The sequence below is a fragment of the Syngnathus floridae genome, chromosome 7 (genome assembly GCF_059516105.1).
Source record: "Syngnathus floridae isolate MCC-2025c chromosome 7, RoL_Sflo_1.0, whole genome shotgun sequence".
Lineage (NCBI taxonomy): Eukaryota > Metazoa > Chordata > Actinopteri > Syngnathiformes > Syngnathidae > Syngnathus > Syngnathus floridae.
The window spans coordinates 11,285,678-11,300,853 of record NC_142419.1 but is presented as its reverse complement, the minus strand read 5'-3'; the positions used below and the strand labels follow the sequence as shown (position 1 = coordinate 11,300,853).

General features: G+C 38.9%; 2 protein-coding genes across 4 annotated transcripts in view; one reads left to right on the top strand and one right to left on the bottom strand.

The window, feature by feature from the left end:
• Nucleotides 1–13,243, top strand: part of LOC148395226 (chloride channel protein 2-like) — a 68,427-nt gene extending 55,184 nt beyond the window's left edge. The window contains exons 20-24 of one of the 3 annotated variants that reach the window (XM_088380902.1): nt 2,259–2,294; nt 3,016–3,120; nt 5,717–5,803; nt 7,423–7,665; nt 12,571–13,243. In XM_088380902.1, coding sequence (XP_088237028.1) covers nt 2,259–2,294; nt 3,016–3,120; nt 5,717–5,803; nt 7,423–7,620 — 426 coding nt within the window. In that variant the 3' untranslated portion in view covers nt 7,621–7,665; nt 12,571–13,243. Of the gene's footprint in view, nt 1–2,258; nt 2,295–3,015; nt 3,121–5,716; nt 5,804–7,422; nt 10,193–12,570 lie in introns of those variants that run through there. The other 2 variants (XM_088380901.1, XM_088380903.1) reach the window with 2 other exon arrangements.
• hspb12 (heat shock protein, alpha-crystallin-related, b12) lies at nt 10,684–12,782 on the bottom strand. The gene is made up of 3 exons (XM_088380904.1): nt 12,557–12,782; nt 11,002–11,159; nt 10,684–10,878 (listed from the first exon to the last, which is right to left on the bottom strand). The coding sequence occupies exons 1-3, from the start codon at nt 12,780–12,782 to the stop codon at nt 10,684–10,686; spliced, it is 579 nt and encodes a 192-aa protein (XP_088237030.1).
• Nucleotides 13,244–15,176: the final 1,933 nt, after the last annotated feature.

Sequence of the window (15,176 nt, the reverse complement as noted above, 5' to 3'; positions counted from 1 at the left end):
ATAGAATTGGCAAACGATGAGCAAAGAAGTTATCATTAGTAGAAGGAAAATCAGCAGTTAATTGCCTGCATGTGATTACTGTTATGTTCCCCTCTTGCACCATTTAGTATCTGGCTGTCGCTTAGAGAAACATCATTACTAGAAGCATGAGCATGAGGGAGAAACTTTGGAATGTCTTTTTTTATTACTTTAACAATTTAAACAGCTATTCGGAGGAGGATGCACCATATTACGTAACAAGTTTTTTTTTTCCCCTTACATGAGGTAGAAATAATGTTCAACTTGTTAAACTGATAAGTAAAATTGTTGATCCATTGAAATTAAAATATCCCATTCCCACATCTTAAAGCAACTTAGTTACATGTCCAAAAAAAGGAACGGATGCACTAATTTCAGTCTAGCCGTGAAAGTTGAAAAGCCGCCTTTGCGGTTATATAAATATAATTATATTCTACATGATGTGCCCATAAGTTTAATAGCCAGCTTTTGTTTGTGTAGCAGTTTTGGCGGGTGATGCATGACATAATCAAGAACTGTGAAACTACTTTTTCTGTTTCCATTGTTCTTGGTGACAGTGTCATTACCAGAACTACTGTTATGTTCCGCATCATTCCATCCAAAATAAGTGAAAAAATATTTAGTTTTTTTCCTGCGTCCTTAATTCTATTTTTCACATTTTTATTTAACAGTACAACAAATGTAGACAAATATAAAATAACTAAAAACAAACCCCTCAGGGATAATAAATAGCCTTAAAATGTAAATATAATTTTGAATTTATGATGCCACATATAAATTGCTACTTGCAAACTCAAAAGATGATGCAGTAGATTTCTCCTTAGATCCGCCAGCTATTTACTTGCAGCTAAACTGATCATGTTTACGTGGGCAGCCAGTGCAAACTCTGCTTGCATTTTTCATGCTTTTCACAAGCAGCACTCAGGTGCTACTTGTTCAAATTATTCAACGGGTTTGTTGTATTGACTCGCTTTTAACGACATACCTTGCACATCGACTTCCTCCTCCATGTGGCTCTATCGTGACAAAAACAATGAGAAGGAAATTGTCACACTACGTTCATCTTCAGATGATTACACAGAATCATGGCTGCACGTTTAGTTGCACATTTTTACTATTAATTCCTGTTTACTGCTTCTTTTTTTTTTGGTTATTGGTGGATTATGTTTTACTTGCAAATCAAAGTTAGAAAGAAAATTTGGAGTCTGATAGGCTGCAGTCGCACGTTTTCACCGCATCAAGTGGTGTCAATATGCTCACAGGGAGCAGCTGGTCGCTGTAATATCAAGATTTTCAATCATACAACCATCCAGCCCTACTTACATTGTCTTGGTGGTTGTGCCACTGGTATACATTGTGTATCCAAAGGTTTTCTCACTCTAAGCCCAAAAAGATTTGATCTGTCATCATATTCCCAATCTTTTATTCATTGCCTTGTGAAAACAGCTTGTCATTTTTGACATTCAGAGTGGCCTTGTCATGTGACAGAGTGATGAGTGAGACAGCAGAAATTAAGTCTGCAATGCGTTTGTGTGTGAGTGCGCTCTTGGCCTCATCAACTCCAGGCTCAACTGCCCTCAGCTTGCATAATGCTACAGTCGAGCACCTCTTTCCACCCCACGGCTGCAGTTGCTAGGGTTACCAACAGGTCGTCCACTGCAGCGAAGAGGATAAATGAGCTCAGGCTCCTATCAGCCCCAGGGTTATGCTTACTTTCCCCTCCCATTTTTCCTCAACACACACATTAAATTCCGAGCAAATAAATGCCTGTTTGCGAGCACATTACTTAACACCCACTGTATTTCCAGTGTTTTCTTCAAGGAAGAGGGTTGCTTGTGATTTTCCCAGCCTGTCAAAGTCCAATTTATAAGCCGAAGGCTCTGAGGGTGGTGACAATCCATCATTATAATGATCATCTGCTCCGAAATCTCATACATCATACGCTCTCGCTCATTCAATCTACTGTAGTCGCTCCTTTAGTCACTCATTCTATTCCTGTCCACCTGTCTGAGAACAACCGTGCGGTGATGTGATGCATGGTTGACCATGTGTCTGTAATGTATCATTCCACTTGCTGCAATGATAGAAACTACAGTTTTAATGTACAAATAACAGCCAGCAAGAATTCATACATCATACCATACTGACAATGCACATCCTTCAATGGCAATTTAATCAAGTGCATGTAATCGATCGTCTTACTGACTTTTTTTTTTTTTTTCTGGCCTTTGCATCCGCAGGACGATGATGTGGAAGATGACATGACACTCAGAGAGGTAAGTGACTTTTGGGGTATACTGCATAAATCATCCACCATATGTCATTTCTTCTATCATACGTGATTATTTTGAATTCATCTTCTGCGTCCCTCACGTCTGCTGTATTTTTGTTCCCTTGTTGTTCACCACTCACTTTCCTCACAGTTTTATATACAGCACATATGATTTAGACACCATTTCAGTGTCCATTATACACACTATATGTGTTCAGAAAATCACGACGCAGGTAAAATGATTGGCTATCACAGAGCCGATTTTTAGGAGGTGCTGTGGAATACTTTATAGGCCTTCTGTGTGGTGACTGATAGCACACGCTAAAGCATGATCTCTTCTGAGCATCTTTCAAGACTACGATTACTCCAGGTTTATAGCTCAGAATGTAAACTTGCCTTTGAGTGTCACCTTTTTAAGGGCCAACAGGGCCTACTTTACTGACTGCATAAAGATGTCTGCTCACATTAAAGTAAATTAGAAAATTGCTCCTTCTAATTTGATATACTACCGCAAAGTAGTTTAGGCTTTAAAGCCAATAAAGCTTCTTTCTGTTCTTCACTATCCCATACGGAGCCCAAAATAATTTCTATCAATGTTTTTTATATTTTATATAATTTTTTGAGTATTTTGAGATTTTATATTCAACAAATGTTTTATCTTACTTGTGCTGTTCTTTCTTATTTTATCGTGTGTGTGTGTGTGACTGGGTGCTTTTGTGTTGTAGATTGCAGATTGGGAGGAGATGCAGCTTGATGAGCAGGTCAACTTTAACAACTGCAAGATTGATCCCGCCCCATTCCAGCTCGTGGAACGCACATCACTGCATAAGGTGTGATTATAAATACAACTGTGAGGTCTTACAGCAGCAATCATATATAGTTGTAACTGTTTCATTCCCATCAACTCATTGCCATGGCAACCCCTCTTCACCCTCCTTTAGTTTAGCGGTCATTGACCAGCCATCCTGTTGTTACCCATTTTATTCTTCAAACTTTTATTTTTTTCAAGTGCTGCACACTTGTCTAAACTTTTATTTCAACACTTTAGTCAGATGTATGATGCTTGCATTGGTTGTGTTTGCAACATACTGCAGTAAAGACTAGCGTGCCTGCACACACACATGCACACACACAAACAAGCGATCATGTCGTGTTTCCAAACATGCCACCTCCTAACTCTTTGTGGGTTGCAGCTGTGGCTGTATCTAATGTCCTCCATTCAGAATACTACCTTCTCTCTGTCCTTTGTTGTCTGGGTGCCGGGTTGATACCTTTTAAACATTTAAGAGAGCGCGCCCCATGTCCTATCCATCTCCTCCCTCCACTGCACACTACTAAAAGCCAACACCACACACAATCTCCCTCAGCATAATAAATACTGCCCAGTGCTGTTTACAGTCATGCATGGTTACACTCTTGATGCACTGGAGATAATTGTCCATGTTGCATTCAGTTTCTTATACTGCTCTTCTTGATCTTTCTACAGCATGTCAACTTCTTTCACTCTTATGCAGTATATGCACAAGAAATTTAAAGAATCTCAGTCGAAATGTAAAAATGCGGCAATAAATGTTGTCCGAAAGCATCCTCATAGAATCCAGGAATAAAACCACTTAAGTTTAAAAATTGAAGTACCTCAAATCTCGAATCATGATCAATATATGCTATCAGATGTGTGAACATTCTATTTGATGACGATGAACTTTTCAAGTCATGATTTTCAATTTCGAGACATTCAACTGCAATTCAGGAAATGTTTTAAAAAAAAAAAGAAGGAACCACTAAATTAGAGTGTTTCCATTATTGATAATGCAATAATCAATGTCCAAATTTAGAATAATCCCTTCATACTCCCTGTTGTGTTCAGTATGTGTTTTTGTTCCATGTTACTTTTGCTTTTTGAAAGCAAACCTTGACAATGCTCAGGAGTCAAACTAGAATTTCTCCAACAAACAGTTCCAATTTCTGTTTTTGCTTAATTTGAAGTGGCATAATAACTTTTGACCTGAATGATTGCAGACTAAGCTGCTGCCGCCCACATCAAACGGAATTCATGCGTGATCTTCATTGAGAATACATACGCTACAGTATATTCTCTGATGGAAACCCAGTTACATCATATGCTTGGCCCGGGCTTGAAAACAACAGCCCCAGCCGCCATTTACTTAACTACACAGTGGGATATAACTCAAGTATCCCCAAATGGCTTCTCTGGTTCAACAGAAAGTGCAATTAAGCACTAAAAAGATCTGGAACAAACAGCAACAGACTGGCAACCTATCTGATCTGCCAGTAAAGTTTTTGACTTCTTGCTCTCTCTATTGCTTGTAGCAGGATGCATGCAGGAACCTGCAGTGAAGGGAAGATTAAATTCAACTTTAATGATCCTCGTGGGAAAACTGAATATTCGCTTCAGCAAAATTCAGCACAAGTCAGAAAGGGTGGAAGCGGGTAAACAGGGTCGTGCAAACAATTTCAAAAGACATGAATCAAAGTGGTATTTGGTGTACCTTTTGGTGTCACGTCTTGCTTGGCATAGGAGGATAGGACCCTTTCCTGCATGCTACTAGAATAGCTTATGTGTTTGACCAATTTGCATTCACCCTGTATGATTGACGGTTCCAGTCTGGGGTGTTCCCCACCTTTGGCCTAACTCTCTTAGTCGTGTAATAATGTAATATTGCATAAAAATGTAGGAAGGATGGACGGAAAAAATTAAAACACCAACATGTAATTATTAGTCACGCTTTATGAGGCCTGCAGTCCTCTTTAATCCACTAATGTCAATCATTTCTTTATCTGTAGAAGATGCTATCTGCTGAGTTCATTTTTACCTGGTGCACAGATTTTTTTTTCCTTTGAATGCATTATTTGATCTTTCACTGAGAACCTTTCCTGGTTGCTCTACCATCTTCTTGTGGACACCCAACTGTTTCAGTTTTAAATTGTTAGCATGAAACACTGAGTATTCTTATGCTATACTTGATGTGATCCAGCTTTGCTTTTATTTGAATTTCTCCATTGTTGAGCTTTTTGGTGTTTGGGAGATGAACAAGTTGGCTTCTCGATGCAACAGCACAAATTTTTGGTTAAGATGTTACTGTTGTGTTTGTTTGTTTGTCCTGTAAATAACAATGGAAGAACGGTGGACATGTGACGCTTCTCTCTGATGGTGTCCAGTGGAGTAGAGTACAATATTCAAATATTTTTTAACAAGACCCAAAAGACAATATGGTTTCTCATCCGGCATGTCTTTTCAGTCTCTTCTGTTGTCTCTTATGAACTGGAATCATTTTAGACAATGAGGTCATCGATGTGTAATACATTTTTTTTAAAAGCAAAGAAATTGCTTATTTTATCTGCCTAAATATGCCTGCTGTGCCTATTTAGAGCATTTTTCATTTCTTGCTGCATTCTTCCTTTCAGACGCACACGATTTTCTCCCTGCTGGGCTTGGACCACGCCTATGTCACAAGTATTGGTCGTCTCATTGGGGTTGTTTCCCTTAAAGAGGTGAGAACATGAATGCTTTTTTTTCCCTTTGTGCTAAAGGTTATGACTGCCATCATTTACCAACAGAATGCGTCAGGGTTTCATAAGTGCAAAATTACAGGCATGTACCCACTTCAGTCAAAATGATGGACTCCTCCCTCCACTTGTTATGTAAAGAGACAAACAAAAGGCTCCTTGATACTGCCAACTCTTTTAAATGACCATTTTCTATCAGTTTACACAGACTCCCTCTCTGTCCGCCTCGCTAACAAATTTCCCTCACCCTCCATCCAACCTCCCACTCTTTGTGATTTGGCCAAAAAGTGGAGCGAGGATTGTTTGCTAAGTGCAGCGCTATTTGTCCCCGACATTTAGTTGTTTTTGTTCTGTGTTGCATCAGCAGACAATAGCCCATCCAAAGAAGATAAAGCCCAGGCTCACCCAGCCTGACACTGTTTCACACACACAAATGCGGTTATATCACCGCCTGGCTCGCTGGTCTGTCGATATGGAAGTGGAGGGATGCTTTTGTTCACGTATTCATAATTGTGCTCAGATAAATTCATAGTTGTCAGTAAAATCCAACACCTCAAATCATACAGTAAACCTTACATTAGGTGAAGGTCTTATGTGATGAGCCGAATGTGTATATAGTAAATATTTGTCAATTACTGGCGTCACAGAATCATTGATTGTCAAAATTTTGTGAATTTCTTTTTTTTTTTCTCACAAATCTATTCTATTGGGCAGTCCACACGAGTGCTATTTTGAAAAATGTATTGACCAATCTAAACTGTTGAAATTACTTGCTCTCTCTTGACGATGCATTTTTTTTTACGGTTGAACAAGCACACAATTTTTGGGGTCTCTTGAAAAATCATTGGAGATGAGAAAGGGAGAGATAGCGAGAGATAAAGATAAAGAGAGTTTTGAATTTTGAGTTGAATATTGAATATTTTATTTTGAGCACAAAAGTGAAGGCTCTGCTCTTTGAAACTTTCCAATGATGAGTAGTCAAATTCTGTGAAGACACACAGATGTAGATATGAGAACATGATGTTTTATTCCTAAATAATGACACTACTACTTTGTGATTATGAATTGATGAACGCGCTCCTGGATCAGTTATTGAACAAGGTGGTGAAAGGTTTTAAACCAGTTCACTAATCTGACGTAAAAGAATTTGCATTAGTAACCTGAAATTATTTACGTGCAAAGATGAGGGAAAGATAGAAGCACCTGTAGTAGTATTGTGTGCACTGGAGTCATTAGACACTTGCAATTGAAACGGTAAAAAAATCTCCTTCTTTACCTCACTTGATACAAATTGTAGTGACGTAAAATACAAGTTAAGATAGTATAAATGAAAGGGTCTCAATCTAAAACAGCATCTTACTATATATTACTTTTGACAAGTATTTCTAGACTGAGCCTTAACATTCTATAGTAGCATTTGGAACACAATGTTTTTGACATCATCTTTTATCCACTAAGAGTTCTTTGGCTTTCTCCTCCTCCATTATTTCTGTCAAATATCTTGAGTAGACAACAACAAAAGTCAATCTGACCTTATTTTCCTTACTTTGTAGCACGCACTGCCCTCTGATCCTAATCTTGACTTCTGTTTCCTATCCGTCCAGCTTCGCAAAGCAATCGAGGGCTCTGTGACGGTGAAAGGCGTGAAGGTGCGTCCACCTCTGGCCAGTTTCCGGGAGAGCGGCACCAGCAGCAGTGAAAACGAGGCCACTGAGCTCCACAAGCTGTGGGACCGCCAAAAGAGCATCACGTCGCTGCCTGGTGAACGCACCCCATCAGAGTCTGACGAAAAGTCCCAGTGATGCCCATAAATAGCTGAAAGAACCGTCAAACTTGAACGTGCTAAGGTCCGTAATCGCCAAATTCCTCAGGGCTTCGGATCAATATTTAATAGTGGAAAGTGTGCTCTGCCGGTCTTTTCTTCTCATATTGTCTTTTCGTGTTGCCATAAACTCTTGAGAAAACGTCTCCATTGCAGACACTCCACAGGAGAGCAGAACACATGACAACCTGATCACCGCTCCGCACATAGTGAAGTCTTTTAAAGAAAAAAAAAAAAGGGATCTCCTTACTCAGACATTGTGTAGTTCATGTTGCTCATATTATCCGGACAATAGTCAACCAGTCTTCCATTTTGTGTACTGTAAGAAAGGTGATTGCACAATGTGACTGCACTGTAATTTTTTTTCTATTGCCTCATGAATGTGGTTTTAATAGGCACTATTTTTTTGTTATGGCACTATTTTTCACGCTGGAGAGGCTAATCGTTTGTCTTCTTACTACTCCAAGATTATGGACAACGCAAGCAGGCATGCCCAATGGCCTGTAGACATTTGAATAATGTACACTCCTTAGCCACAGACATATGGTACACACAAATATGGCGGTGGCAACACTCTCAAGGTTTTCTGCTTATCTAAATATAGCTCTGACCAATCAGAGAAGGTTGAGAGGACGGTAATGGAAGAAAGCACTGACGCAAGGGAAGGAAAGAACAAGTAGCAGGCAGGAAATGGATGACGGTAAGATGCAAGTTATCATTACCCAACCAGCTACTTCAGGCCTCCTCATCAATCCGTCTTTGATCACCATATTTTCTAACGTCCATTACTGTTCGAAGCCCCATAGCTATTTAATGGAAGAATCCAGGGGCCTGCACATTACCCGAGGATAAATAAAGAGCAGAATCAGTTTGATGAATGCAATCATGGTTGAAGCACTAGATGAAATCAAGAAGTATTATTAGTTCTAAGATGGGTATTTCACCTTTCTCTAAATTATCACTTCAGTTATCAGCAGCAAAGTTGACTCGTGAAACTTGAGCCATCATAGTTTTAATGACAGCATGGTCAGCAATGAGGCTGACGTGACAGACAATAACTCATGTGTATTTAATATTTAATGTGGGCTCAATGGAAAGCTCTGATGGGAATAATAGCCACTCCTGAGCCTGCAGAAATGTTGCTACGGTTTTGTGCTTGTTGTGTAATCATGGCGGCCACTAAAGGAAAAATACAGTCGGCATTGTTTTGTAATGAGATAGAATTCATTTTTTGACTTTCACACACCTCCCATCCAATGAGCTTTACTTCTAGTCTGATGTTTTTAAAGGAGGTGAGGATTGTGATCATAACATTTTTTATACCACATCATGACTCCAACATAAAATCATAATTTAATGTCTTAACCAATCATTAATATTCAATTATTCTTATTCTAAGAGGTTTGGATTTTTATATTAAATTGTGGATGATTCTTTTATTATTCTGCTGTCTTATGATGTATTGTCCAAAACATTTCAACTTTTTAGGAGAGGAAATGGGGCCAGCAAGATGGCGGCCCCCACGCACTATCGTTTAATATTCATGATGTCAAGAGAAACTCATGTCAAAGGGACCAACATGTGTGTGTGCGTGTGTGTGTGTTGATGCTCTTCTTTACATCATAACAATTGGCTCTAGATGTGATCGAAACTTGTCCAAAGGTTGCGCCATAGCAACCAGTGCCTCACCAGCCTATCACAAGAACTAAACCAGATCTTTCTTATATTTTGTGCTTCTTCATGCATCATTGCATCATATCGTGCTTTGTCAGCCTTACCGTCATAAACATTTAACAGCTATTCATTTCATCGGACATCATACAGAAGAATCCAGAGCTAGATGCGTATTTATTTGTCTGGAGTGATCAGTGCTTTGGGATTGTTTTTTTTGTGTCCTTTTCTTATGGTTGATCTTCATGTAGATAATCAAATCGTGCAATAACAGTTATTCATCTCACGTCACCCTTTTAGATTGTTGACATGAATGCAAAGATAACCTTATTTTTGTAAAGAAAACTTTAAAAAAAACTTAAAAGATTAATGTTTATTGGAAGGAAGCTCCATTTGCTTGTGTCAATGTTTGATTCATTACTGGAAAGTGAAGGTTTCCCCCAAACCTTTAATAACCACTCTAACAATATGACTCAAATCAACTGTTCCTTGAGCTGTCAAGGGAAAGACACACATTTTATATTAGTTGTTTAAAGAATCTGGCCTAAGACATATGTCCATGTTTATTAACTTTGGGAAACCTTCCCTGTCTGGTTTCATACTGGAGAGCTTCTGGTGATTTATGTTGCATGGATGCTAGTTGATATACTCACACAGTGATGCAACGTTTTTTATCAAGGTTCATTCATAAATTAGAGTGGACCTTGATTTAAAACAGTCCATCAATTTTTGAGGAATCCATTTTTTAGGGCTCTTCGGGGGAAATATATACTGTAGGGCCAAACCAGAGAGAGCGGAGCAATGTCAAAAGATATTTTTCACAATGAAAAATGCATAACTTTTGTATATCAGGGATGAATAAATAAGATTTTAACATGCAATCTTTTTGTCACGGTGCTTTTTATTTATTTATTTATATTTTTTGCATCTTCCAGCAAGTGTCAATCAATAAGTGTCAATCAATAAGTGCTAAGTGTTTTCATTTTTATTGGATCATGTGCACCACTGCTCCAATGCAAGCAGATTATTGGCAAAAAAAAAAAAAAAAAAAAGATAATCTTCAATCCACACAATGTGTATTCTCACTAAAATATAATGGCATCTCCCACGGCCCTCTAGCACCACCCTTTACAAAATTTTATAAAAAATCTAAATCAACAGTTATCATAAGAATAGCCTAGCACTAAGAGTGTGACAAAAATGATTGATAAAATGGCAAATTAATTCACTTTTTTATAGGGTGGGTATATATTGGCTGGTCATCAGACATCCACCAATAACTCAGCAGAAGCTAAATGAATAACAATGAACAATAATTGTTATGCAAGTTCAATACAGAAGCTTAGCTCGAGGCTGAACTTTGAGTCTGTGGTCAAAGGTGAGCTTCGCTGCGATAGTATGTAGGCACAGCCAGAAGATCCTGCCCATCTGTAGAGTTGTTTCGGCGAACACTCACAATCAGGATGCCGTCACTGTTGAAGGTCCCACTGACAGAAAGGGGATTCATGTCCTTCGGGAATTGGGACTTATTGGTGAATGTGGCACTGACACTTCCGTCATCCATGACCTAAAGAACATAGATTGCGCTGTGTAGTCAGTTCAAAAGTAAACAAGGCTCTCTGGTATTCAATGAATACTTTCACAATGAGAATTTTTCTTTAACACAAAATGAATGCTTTAGAACACACACCTTCTGAGCGTGAATGACGACATGGTGGCTATATGCCATTACCACAACGTCATGTGGCTCAAATTGGCTGACATCGGCGGACATATAGTAGCTATCTCCTACACATTGCACACTTCCGGCGCCAGTCTGACAAACAGGCACAACACCACCCACTGGAGCTGCAAAACATGAGAAGGTACATGTGTTCAAAACTGCCACCTGTTTGTGGCCCACTGTCAACAGTTACTGAAAGCAATGTTTCAGTTTAATGCGACCCATGTGACCTTTTTTGAAATGGGAAAAATCCAAAAAATACAAGTTAAGTTTCCAAGAAAATGAAAAAAAGAGACAATAGCAGCAGTCCTTCCCGAGGTCCCAAATAATGTGGTGACAGGTTTGATGTAAAAAGCCTATATAAGCCGCATCAGACTATAAGCCGCAGGGTTCAAAATTTGAGAAAAAAGTAGCGGCTTATAGTCCGAAATTTACGGTATGTTTCATTATTGGGATTGTTTTATATACAACTTCAACTTGTTTTTATGAAACATTTCATACATCGTATCATGTCCCATAAAATGTTGATTGAAAAGGCAACATTTAAAATATTTATTTTAAAATTACAATACTTTGTTTGTTTTGTTTGTTTGTTTGTATTTCCAAATATGCACTCCATGACTGTTCAATTTAACAGGCAATAGCATCATAATCTGTACCACCTGTCAATGTAGCACACCCATGGACTGGTTCATTTTCTTTTTTTTTTTTTTAGGAACAATGTTAATATACTTTGTTTCAGTAAAATTAGTGTGTCTGATTTCCTAATCAGCTGTTGGAACCCTCTATATCATGTTGCTGGTGCAATCTGGGATTGGTATTGCATTCTTTGTCCCACACCACCCGTTGTCTTTTCTCCTCGCCATTAGTTCTTTATGACGACTAGTTGATGAGGTCTGCAGTCTTTTGCTCAAAATCAGACATTCTGGGTCATTACTTCTATTCCATCCTCCTACAGCTCTGCTTCCTTCCAATGAAAAGTTCTTGTTTTATTTCTCAATTTTTATGATAAGCTGTGACAATGAAATAACAGCAAATAAAAAAACTAGATATTTATGGAGTGACTTTGAATGCTTTTTATTGGATTTCTTCCTGTAATTGGAAGGGCTATTTTGATTAAATTTATTGTACTCATTATAATCCCTGAAGGAGAAATTTAACTCAAACTTTGCTGTGCATTTTGTTGCAGTCCACATAGAGGACCATCTCAGACAGTGATGTCAGAGAGAATTGGATGCACCAAGCATGCTGGAACACCTGAACTGGGGTTGTCTGGCCAGTGCCTTTCTCAAAGGCATCTTGACAATCGTCAGGAATCAAACAAGCATCACTCCAACATTTAGTGGCTATTTTCATTGGATTCAAAATGTTCTAAAACAGTGTTATCTACAATTGAAGCCTTGTAATAGAAATTTCCCCCTCGTTACCACCACATTAACTTTTTCGTGTCACATTTTTCAGTACATTAGAAATGACAGCGTTCAATCTGTTCTATTGCATATGTGAGCCTAACCTGACTTACCACTGTTTCCATAGGAGGTTCTGCCTTGCCTACCAAATGGGGTCTGGCCCTCTTCACAAAACAAGCTGGATGAGTCCGACGAGTCAAGAAAAGGCTCTAAAAGATCATCCAAGGAGTCCCCTGACCCGACCCGTGAGCTCTCTGACCGAAAACTACTGGAGCTGTAACGGGCTGAGGAGCGATAGGAGGAAGAGGATCTACGACTCGAAGAAGTCAGTGAGTCCATCGCGCCAAACACAGATTCTTCTAAGCAACTCCAAAAACAAGATCTACTATCACTTGGGTGGCTTCTTTATAAAGCTGTGGTGCATTGTGGGTCACTGGAGCACACCACTGGTTCCATAGGCGTCTTCATTTACCCATAGATGGCTAACGGACTGACCACTTGAGTCAAGAATATAACGGACAAACTGATAAGAAGCAAAGACCTCCTTCCATTGAAGCCTGCACAGAGCTTAGATAAGGTTAAGCGGGCTCGAGATGATACCTCTGGCATGTGGTCAGAAATAGCATGCTGGAAGGAAGGGTCAGATCATCCGTTAGGCTGACCCTGCCCACAGCGTTAAGTCTTTATCAATAATGCAAGAACATTGTGCTTACTAGCTAATGGAATGCCAGAAAATAAATGAAAGGAGTACCTCGAGGAGAAAAGAAGGTGATTACCAGAGAACTGAAAAAGCAAAGGAATTGATTGGCCCTTGACCAGTACATACATTATAAATATGTGCATTGTTTTTCACAAATTTGCTGTTAAGAATTGTGTAGCGAATATTAGCTTTGGCATTAAAGCTACACTTTATGTGGCATAATTTGAAAAAGTTCACAATACTTTGTCACACTGTGATGCGGAGAATGACCACGGCTAGATGAGGCGAGATCAGATTGTGGCCATAGTGTCCCCAGCCTGTTGCCCAAAGTCTGCCAAGATAGACTCTAGCTCATCCAAGCCCCTTACGGCCAAACAATAATGAAAATAGATGCATGGATATATTTTTCCTCCACAAATGATAGTTTTGTGTTTAGACAAAAGAATAGTAATATATTTTAACTGACAACTTCATAGAGATATTAGAAAGAGATTTTTCAAATCAGGACCAAGTGTGCAAGAGCGACATTGTACAACATTTACTCGACAAATCAGACAAAAAGGGAAACAAACAAGATCCAAACTAAACAACCAATTTTAATTAGATTTGATAATTTATGAGGTACACAAAAATAAAAATGGATGGTCTTACTCAGATGCTTATTTACTAGTTGAATCACAGGCCAGGTGTCCAACATATAGAATAGAAATGGGCCAATCTTGTTTTTGTCAAACATTTGCAAAGTTTTAGTTGGTTGTGTGTCCGTGCCCTCCAGTGAGTGTGCAAAGGGAGCCTCAAGCAAGAGAGACAAAGACGGTTGTTATGAACAACAGATGGAATAAACAGTTGGGAGAAGACCAGAGGGACAAAATGTTTTTTTTAAATAATCATTTTATATGCATTGGTCCAGATCTACACCAGGGGCGAACGAGTCAATCATAATGATTTTTTTTTCACAGTTAATCCGAAGGAGACAAAAGTTGAGTCAAACAAAAGTTGATTCGTTGATGACATCACTGATATTGTTTCAATACAGTATAGCGGTTGAAAAACTGTTTTTAACGCCATGGACTGGTTTCCTGTCAGGAGATAATTTGAGTTCATTTTAACATTCATACATCACCAAAGCACATGTGTGCGTGTTGTGCTTTGAAATGATCTCATCCTCTGATATAACATCTCCTTTTCCCTCCCAATCGAACAAATGGATGGGTCTGCTCACTTCCATAATGTCATGGAAAAATGAAATACACTGACCTCAATGTTCCTATACGTCCACATTGACAGTGTGCTTGCTCACTGATGGCTGTCCCTTGCCCTTGTAACAACTGAATAATGATAATGTCGCCATATCAATTAGCTAATCACAGCAGATTTTATGGCCCAGAGTACTTGTATGGAGTCTGTGGGGGTTGAAAGAGCGCAGTTTCAGGAAAGGTTGTAATCACCCTTAAATTATGTCCAATGTGGAACACCAGAATGGTCAGTCGTCCACAACTTGTTCACAGTGCCGTAAAAATATTAAACATATCCAGTATACGTGATACGTGTTTATCAATATTAATATGACAATATTCCATCTGGATTAGTATTTTGTAACTGATTGTTGTTCTGATCTGGCAGCTATATTGTTTACTCATTTTCAACCATTTTACCCTAAACGCAAGATTCAGTTTGTGTTGTGAGATATTTACCTTCCCACTCCTATCAACAACATTTTCGTAGGCAGCACATCTGAGGCAGGGTTCAAAAGCTGGCGGATCCTGGTCTAACTTGCAGTTATGCTGCGTTACGTACAAGATTTACACAGTTTGCGAAAATGAAGTCATAAGTCAAGCTAAGGTCTAGTGGTAGTAGTAGTGTCGTGCATTGTGTTGTGATTTCCATAGCTGATTGCTGATTATGAACAAATCATATCGGAAATGACGGTTTACTAGTTCACTTGCCTGAATGCAAGCGGCATGAGTGAAGTTCCTACTTAGTGGCAGTGTGATGGTTAGTATGAATGGATGCACATTTATTATCAAACCATG